At 33.0% G+C, this 7500-nt stretch overlaps 5 protein-coding genes and 6 non-coding genes across 11 annotated transcripts, besides 1 other annotated feature; 4 read left to right on the forward strand and 7 right to left on the reverse strand. All coding sequences in view use genetic code 11, as the record gives it.

Annotated features, from left to right (window-relative positions):
* Positions 1–7500: part of a sequence feature (large single copy (LSC)) that runs on past both edges of the window.
* On the reverse strand, positions 70–1183 carry rps16 (ribosomal protein S16). The gene is made up of 2 exons: positions 1144–1183; positions 70–296 (listed from the first exon to the last, which is right to left on the reverse strand). The coding sequence occupies exons 1-2, from the start codon at positions 1181–1183 to the stop codon at positions 70–72; spliced, it is 267 nt and encodes an 88-aa protein (YP_010495923.1).
* On the reverse strand, positions 2146–2217 carry trnQ-UUG. The gene has a single exon. It is a non-coding gene; the product is annotated as a tRNA-Gln (tRNA).
* Positions 2574–2753, forward strand: psbK (photosystem II protein psbK). Its single transcript has one exon. It carries the CDS (start codon positions 2574–2576, stop codon positions 2751–2753), a length of 180 nt encoding a protein of 59 aa, YP_010495924.1.
* On the forward strand, positions 3158–3268 carry psbI (photosystem II protein psbI protein). Its single transcript has one exon. The coding sequence runs from the start codon at positions 3158–3160 to the stop codon at positions 3266–3268; it is 111 nt and encodes a 36-aa protein (YP_010495925.1).
* On the reverse strand, positions 3424–3511 carry trnS-GCU. Its single transcript has one exon. It is a non-coding gene; the product is annotated as a tRNA-Ser (tRNA).
* Positions 4264–4334, forward strand: trnC-GCA. Its single transcript has one exon. It is a non-coding gene; the product is annotated as a tRNA-Cys (tRNA).
* On the forward strand, positions 5147–5236 carry petN (cytochrome b6-f complex subunit VIII). Its single transcript has one exon. The coding sequence runs from the start codon at positions 5147–5149 to the stop codon at positions 5234–5236; it is 90 nt and encodes a 29-aa protein (YP_010495926.1).
* Positions 5713–5817, reverse strand: psbM (photosystem II reaction center M protein). The gene has a single exon. The coding sequence runs from the start codon at positions 5815–5817 to the stop codon at positions 5713–5715; it is 105 nt and encodes a 34-aa protein (YP_010495927.1).
* On the reverse strand, positions 6477–6550 carry trnD-GUC. The gene has a single exon. It is a non-coding gene; the product is annotated as a tRNA-Asp (tRNA).
* On the reverse strand, positions 6664–6747 carry trnY-GUA. The gene has a single exon. It is a non-coding gene; the product is annotated as a tRNA-Tyr (tRNA).
* Positions 6851–6922, reverse strand: trnE-UUC. The gene has a single exon. It is a non-coding gene; the product is annotated as a tRNA-Glu (tRNA).

Consider the following 7500-nt stretch of genomic DNA (forward strand, 5'->3'; position numbering starts at 1 on the left):
ATAGTATAGAAAAGATATCCAAAATTATATAGAAATCACTATCCTACCCTTAGTTTTTATTTCCTTAATTTAATTGAATTTCGTTTGATTAGGGCAAAGTTCCTTAAAAACCTCTGCCTTTTTTAAAATATCCTGAACAGTTCCTGTAGGCTGAGCGCCTTTTTCAAGGAAATAGAGAATAGCGGGAACGTTTAAATAAGTTTGATTCTTGATCGGATCATAAAAACCCACTTTCCGAAGATCTCTTCCTTCTCTTCGGGATCGAACATCAATTGCAACGATTCGATAGACGGCTCATCGGGATAGATGTAGATGAAAAAGAACCCCCCCCTAGAACCGTATAGGAAGTTTTCTCCTCGTACGGCTCGAGAAAAAATGATTTGAAGTTTTGTCTATGGATAAAATTATAATAAATAGTAAAGGAATCCGTAAAAGAAATTAGCCTATAATTTAACTCATAGTCATTTTTATTTAACTTCCTTACTGAAAAATAAAAAATCATTTGTACTCATAACTCAAGTTCAATAATTATCAAATATATTAAATAAAATTAAGATATTTTTTTATTGAGTGGTCTTTAACCCCCTCTTTTGTCTCGTTGAAAATCTATTTGGATTCTTTATTCGGATCTGTGAGACAATTGAAGCGGTGTTTCCTTGTTCTGGGATCCTTTATCTTGTTTTAAATCATTGGGTTTAGACATTACTTCGGTGCTTCTGAATCCTTTCAAAATGGTAGCAACATACCCCTTTTGTGATTTCTTTCTAGAATCATACCGACGGTTGATTCGTGCGCGATACACTGTGGATCGAAAACGTTTTGCGGTTCCAACAATTTTTTTGAATTGAAAATTTGCTCGAATCGGATCCTTTCAATTTCTATATTGATATCGAAGATATACTTACGAAGTTGTTCCAATTTATTGATTGGCATTAACCCTAGATCGTTGCCCCTGAGAAATTAATCCATACTTTCTACTCGAGCTCCATCATGAACTATTTACATTACAACCCAATAAAAAAGAAGGGTTCTAGTAGAATAGAACAAACGACGTCGAGCCAAGAGCACCTTCATTCCTATATAAAAGAAAATGGTGGATGTAAGAATAAAAATCCACACCGGATCGTGTCCTTCAAGTCGCACGTTGCTTTCTACCACATCGTTTTAAACGAAGTTTTACCATAACATTCCTCTAATTTGGAACCAGTATGGAATTGATTCAATTATGGAATCATGAATAGTCATTGGTTCAGTCGGTACAGAGACATAGTCATTTATATATTTTTTTCCTAGCTACATAGATAATAAATATTTTTTATTAAGAAATCTTAGCAAGACCCGGGCTTTTTTTGTATGAACGGAAATTTTTTCTATAAATCTATAATCTCAAAAAAATATCTAACAGAAATATCCAGAAATCTAAATATAGAAATAACATAACTAACAGAAATAACACGAATAAATAAATTCTATTTGACTCTGCCTGTTCAAGTGACTCAATCAATAAGATAGACTGACCCATTTCCAACTTCTCAAAGATTCAACCCATAAGGAATCATTACAAATCTTGATAATTGAAAAAGTTTCCTACTTCGACATCATTATTTGAGTCAAGTTTTACTTTTACAGTAAAGTCTACATTTGATTATCATAAGAAATAAGAATTTCTGTTTCTTTTTGAATAGAATTGTCAATAATTTAAAGCAAATAAGCTAAATAGATCGAACAATAAAAAGAAATATCATTGTTAAATATTTAAATTTGAATATTTTAGGGATGCAAATTCTTTTTCACAAAAATAGAAAGACTATTGTCACTGAAATAGGATAACAATACATACCCATAGGCTAAGCACTTCCTCGTTTTATATGTATTTTCATATTTTGTTTAACCTGAGGTTAAGTAATCTTTCTGCAACTGTGATCTATGCCCCATCTTATCTTTATCTGGATCACAAAAGGAGTCAGTTACATTTGCATGTCATTTGAACTCGATTTAGTTCATTTTGTGAAAAACTGAGATATGATTCCGAAAAGAATCATTAAAAATCAAAAAAGAAAGAAGAATAAAATTCTATCCAATATTAGACCTTGAAACAGAACCTTGTTGAACAAAAAAGATGTATTCGGATACAATGGATATGCTCTGGGACGGAAGGATTCGAACCTCCGAATAGCGGGACCAAAACCCGTTGCCTTACCACTTGGCTACGCCCCATTTATATTGTTATTGGACACTAATACTAATAAAGAATAATATTGGTATTAAGTGTTCGTCAATTCCAGCCCAACTATCTATAGAAAATCTTTCTTCTTTATTCGAATATATTATAGATTCGTGCTAGGATTTTGACATGTGTATATCTAGAATTCAACTGAATTTATTGATCATTACATACAATTCAATTAAGATATTGTATGAAAGTATGATTTCTTCTATTCTCCTTTGAGAATTGGAGGATTTTTGATTGAGCGGAAAAAGAAGGAGTTTTTTGTCTACCTTACTTTCTTCATTTTTCCTTATATAAATAACTCAATCAAAATGCAATTATTTCGACGAACAAAATGTCTGTTATGCTTAATATCTTTAGTTTGATCTGTCTTAATTCTGCCCTTTATCCGAGTAGTCTTTTCTTCGCCAAATTGCCTGAAGCCTATGCTTTTTTGAATCCAATCGTAGATGTTATGCCAGTCATACCCCTGTTCTTTTTTCTTTTAGCCTTTGTTTGGCAAGCTGCTGTAAGTTTTCGATAAGATCTTGAATACTATCCTAGAAAATTCATGATTTATTCGAGAAAAATTATAACAATTGATAAGATCAAATAAGTCTGGGAGTATGAACCTTCAATTCAAACATTGAAATTCTTGGCTAGCCGCAATAAATTTGGCTCGCCCCATTTCCCGATTCTAATCCTTTTTCCGGCGAAAGACCTTATTAGGTTAGGGTCCCTTAGAATATCTAATTGTGGGTATGAAAATGATTTGTGATAATCAAAGACTCTTATTACAAATTTAAACTTCAGTTGAATTTCTGAACATTCTTTTCTATTTCTAGAATTCATTTCTTGGTGTCAAAATAGGATATGTGATATAAAAATGGAGGATCTATTATCTTTTCTCGTTTTTCTTTTTCAAAAAATGATCTTGGAGGTTGTGTAATGCTTACTCTCAAACTTTTTGTTTACACAGTAGTAATATTCTTTGTTTCTCTCTTCATCTTTGGATTCCTATCCAATGATCCAGGACGTAATCCTGGACGTGAAGAATAAAATAAAAATTTCGTTTTTCTTGCTTGATTTACAATTTTCTTAAGATTTTATTTTATATATTCATATTCCATACGTTTAACTAGTAAAAAAATCATTTAAATTTAAAAGGGGTTTGCGAAATTTGAAAGAAAAAAATAGAAAGTCATCAACGGAAACGGAAAGAGAGGGATTCGAACCCTCGGTACGAATAACTCGTACAACGGATTAGCAATCCGCCGCTTTCGTCCACTCAGCCATCTCTCCCAATTGAAAAAGATAATTACTATGTTACATTACACATCAAGTAAGGATTAACGAAAGTATTTCTTTCACATTCTTTATCGTTATTATATAATTAGCAATTCCATTTAGATGCTCGAAAGATCCAAATAGAAAGATAAATAAAGAAGACCTTCTTGCTTTTATTTTGTTCGAAGTGCCTTTTGGGCCTGGCCCGGTCAATACCCAGCCGGGCCTTTTTTTGTTCCAACGAATTCCATATATTTATAGGTATAGGAAACATACTCTAAAAAAGATACCCAATTTGGTATCTGTGTAAGAATTTCCATTGTGGGGTTTACATATACTTATCGTTTTTGTTATAATGGAAATTGAAAGGATTAAGAATCAATTAAGTATGTTTTGTAGTTTCTTATGTCATTAGGCAACCCCAATTTTAGATTCAAATCCAAGAATCATTCAGGAATTCTCAGTCAACGAATAGTTAATGGTTCCCATTTGTCATAAATTTTGTGTCATAAATTTTGGCTTTTTTGAATGAAAATATACATTTGATTTTTCAATAGAAAAGTGAGGGGAAGTTTTTCGACATTTTATGTTTTGAGATACTATACAATCAATCGAAGGGGTGGTCAAACAAAAGGGGAAAAGGGTTTCTTTTAGAATTTTTATAAATTTAGAAAAAAAAAGGATGAAATTAAAAAAGGGATGCAAGTACAATAAACTAAAGTTTAGTAATCCAACCCATAAAATTTTATCTTATTGTGTATCGTTTTGGCGGCATGGCCGAGTGGTAAGGCGGGGGACTGCAAATCCTTTTTCCCCAGTTCAAATCCGGGTGCCGCCTCATCAACAAACGAATCAAAATTTATTATCTGCTGATATAAATCACCCAAATTTTACCCAACAGATAAGGCGATTGTTGATACTTGGTTGATTCTAACCATCTGTTCTGGGGATTTTGTAAAAGATTGGAAATCTTTCAATCTAAAATTCAAATAAAGATTATATTATAATGGTCGAAGCAAGACTTCCCGATTCCCTTCTACTGCTAATGTCTACTGATTGGGTCTTGAATTTCATTGGCATAGCCGCCGGCGGCTAACTAGTTGTGGGAAGTCCTTTATGTAATCTACATATATAGACTCGCGAGAATCTCTGAGTGTTCAGGCATTCAATCACTATTAGATTGAGATTGGATGGATAATTTACTTTTTTATAGAAAAAGTGAAAAAAAAAATTATTATTTTTTTTGAAACCCCTCGTCAAGAGTATAATATACTATCTCCCAACTGCTTCAGAGAGACAATCGGGAAAGGAAAGGGTACGGATTAGATCAAATAGGAAATAAAAGTCTGTAATAGATAGCAATTGATCTATTTGTACTTTGAAGGGCAACAAAGAATGGGCCCTGTTTTTTTATTACTATATGTTCCATTAGTAACATTCCTTTGTAGCGTCATTGTGTATTTTAGTTGTGTTTAGTCTTTCCCGGTTAGAAATCATATAGGAGTTTTTTAGAAATGGATTTATTTGATTGGTTCATCAATAGTGTTCGGCCAGAATCCCTTTTTGACTCTGGACCATGGATTCTACTATTATTAGTGAGCAATACAATAATGGAATATTTCTAGCATAAAGATAAGGGACATAATTGACATGGATATAGTAAGTCTCGCTTGGGCTGCTTTAATGGTAGTCTTTACATTTTCCCTTTCACTCGTAGTATGGGGAAGAAGTGGACTTTAGAAGGACTACTAATTTAGTTTAGGAATGAAATGGTATCAATTGTTTTATAGATCGTTCTGCAACGCATTTTTTATTTTTTATTTGAATTGAAATAATTTTCAAATCAAAATTTATTCATTTCGAAATTCCATTGGATTCTAGTGGAGAAATGTATTATATAACAGTAAAACAATTATTTCAGAAAGAAAGAGAATTGGGTCCTACGTTAATTCCATATATGGATTAATCACTACATATATTGAAGATAGAAGCTAATATAGTATACCAACTTTATTAGAAAGTAAAGTACAACTTTATACACTACTATAACACTAATAGAGAGTATGGTAAGAAATTTCTTACCATACTCTCGGATCTCATAGAATACCGCTCATTATAGCCCGTTGATTTCATTTAAAACGCAAAAAAATAATTCTTTTGATTTGATTTCTTCAACTATTGATAAGAACTCAGAAGTCAAGTTTCATTTCAAGTAATTAATTATTTTGACTGACTGTTTTTACGTAAATGATAAGTAGAAAAGCAGTAGGAACTAAAATGAACAGTGCAGTAGCAATAAATGCAAGAATATTTACTTCCATAATCTCAATCTCATCGTTTTTTTTTATTTCACAATAACTCGGGATTTAATCCCATAGAGATGATAAATCTTTCACCTGTCAATTCAATGAATGCATTACCTATCGATGATCTTGAATCGGATCAATATCATGAATAACAATATCTGAGCTATTAAATTAATTCGTCGTCGAGAATTGAATAGTATAACATACGAAGATCTTTTATCCATACCGAATCCAAGATTGGATTCCCGGACCAATCAAAAATTCCTTTATTTATCCTTCTTTTCTGTTCTTTCTTTTCTATAACCTACCTTAGGTCTTCCGTATAGAACCATCAAATGAAGTATCCTCGTCCGTTTCCATTAACTACAAAACGCCAACAAAAAATACAAGCGAAGTGGAAAAAGAGAGGAATTAGGTTGTAAATTTGAATGATCCAATTTTATTTGGAAGACAAAGAAGTATGAGAAAGAGGAGTCGCGGGAGAAAAGATGGAATATTCTATCAACTTCACTATTTTAGTTATTTTCATTTTATTTTAGTTTAGTGTTTGTTCTTTCTTCGACAGAATCCTGAAAAAAAGAGGGGAAACCCCTTCGGAATTAAATTATGATCTCTGTCCCTTCTTTCATTTCACATAAAATGGAGAGGTGAATTGATGTACTTATTGGATCCGTCGGGACTGACGGGGCTCGAACCCGCAACGTCCGCCTTGACAGGGCGGTGCTCTTGCCTATTGAACTACAATCCCAGGGAAATAAGAAGAGATCTAACAGAAAATTTGGCTTCTTTTTTATTCTCTCTTATCAGGTATTTCTTAAGAACAAGAGGGTTCTACCATTTGTTAGTATATTGGCGAATTTTTGGGCCGAGCTGGATTTGAACCAGCGTAGACATATTGTCAACGAATTTACAGTCCGTCCCCATTAACCACTCGGGCATCGACCCAACGCCTAATTAGACGTTCCATAATCAACTTCCTTTCGTCTACCAGGCGGACTTGACAAATACATTTCACTTTTGATAAAATCCTACTCCTATGGTCTTGGTATACCCCTAGAGGGACTTGAACCCTCGTTTTCTCCGTGAAAGAGAGAGGTCGTAACCACTGGACCATAGGGGCACCAATGGACCATAGGGGCCTATGGCCACCTTTAGGAAATCAAAAAGCACTACACAATACAAATACAATAGGGAATAAGGCCTAAGGCCACCTTAACTTAATATAAATCAGCCGAGGGACACCTTTAGAAGATGAATAGGATATGAATCAAACCGAAAAACTCGTTAACTTTTCTGGGGGTTAATGGTAATCAAACTTTACCATTAAACTATACAATCTTTCAACTTTATTTCATTGGTTTTTCTCGTCTTTATCTCTCTCATTCAGAAAGAGTTTTGCATTGGATCCAAGATACGGTACCTCTGAATCAGCAGAGCAGGAGATGCAAAAAAAAATCATTTACCAAAGTCTGATTTGGGAATTTTATTAAGCCCTAAATCATATCAAAGTCATATCAAATTATATATATATATAAATAATACTGTCAACTGTCAATTGACGACAGGAGGGCAATAAAAAATAAAAGAAGAGAAAAGACATTAGGTATATCCGCCGGGTTCATCAATACAACATTCCTTTAGTTTTATGGTATTAAATATTCAAGTAGATTAGAATATCAATACCGTTTTACATTATAA

Source organism: Lactuca virosa, chloroplast (assembly GCF_052849685.1).
Source record: "Lactuca virosa chloroplast, complete genome".
NCBI classification, from domain to species: Eukaryota; Viridiplantae; Streptophyta; class Magnoliopsida; order Asterales; family Asteraceae; genus Lactuca; species Lactuca virosa.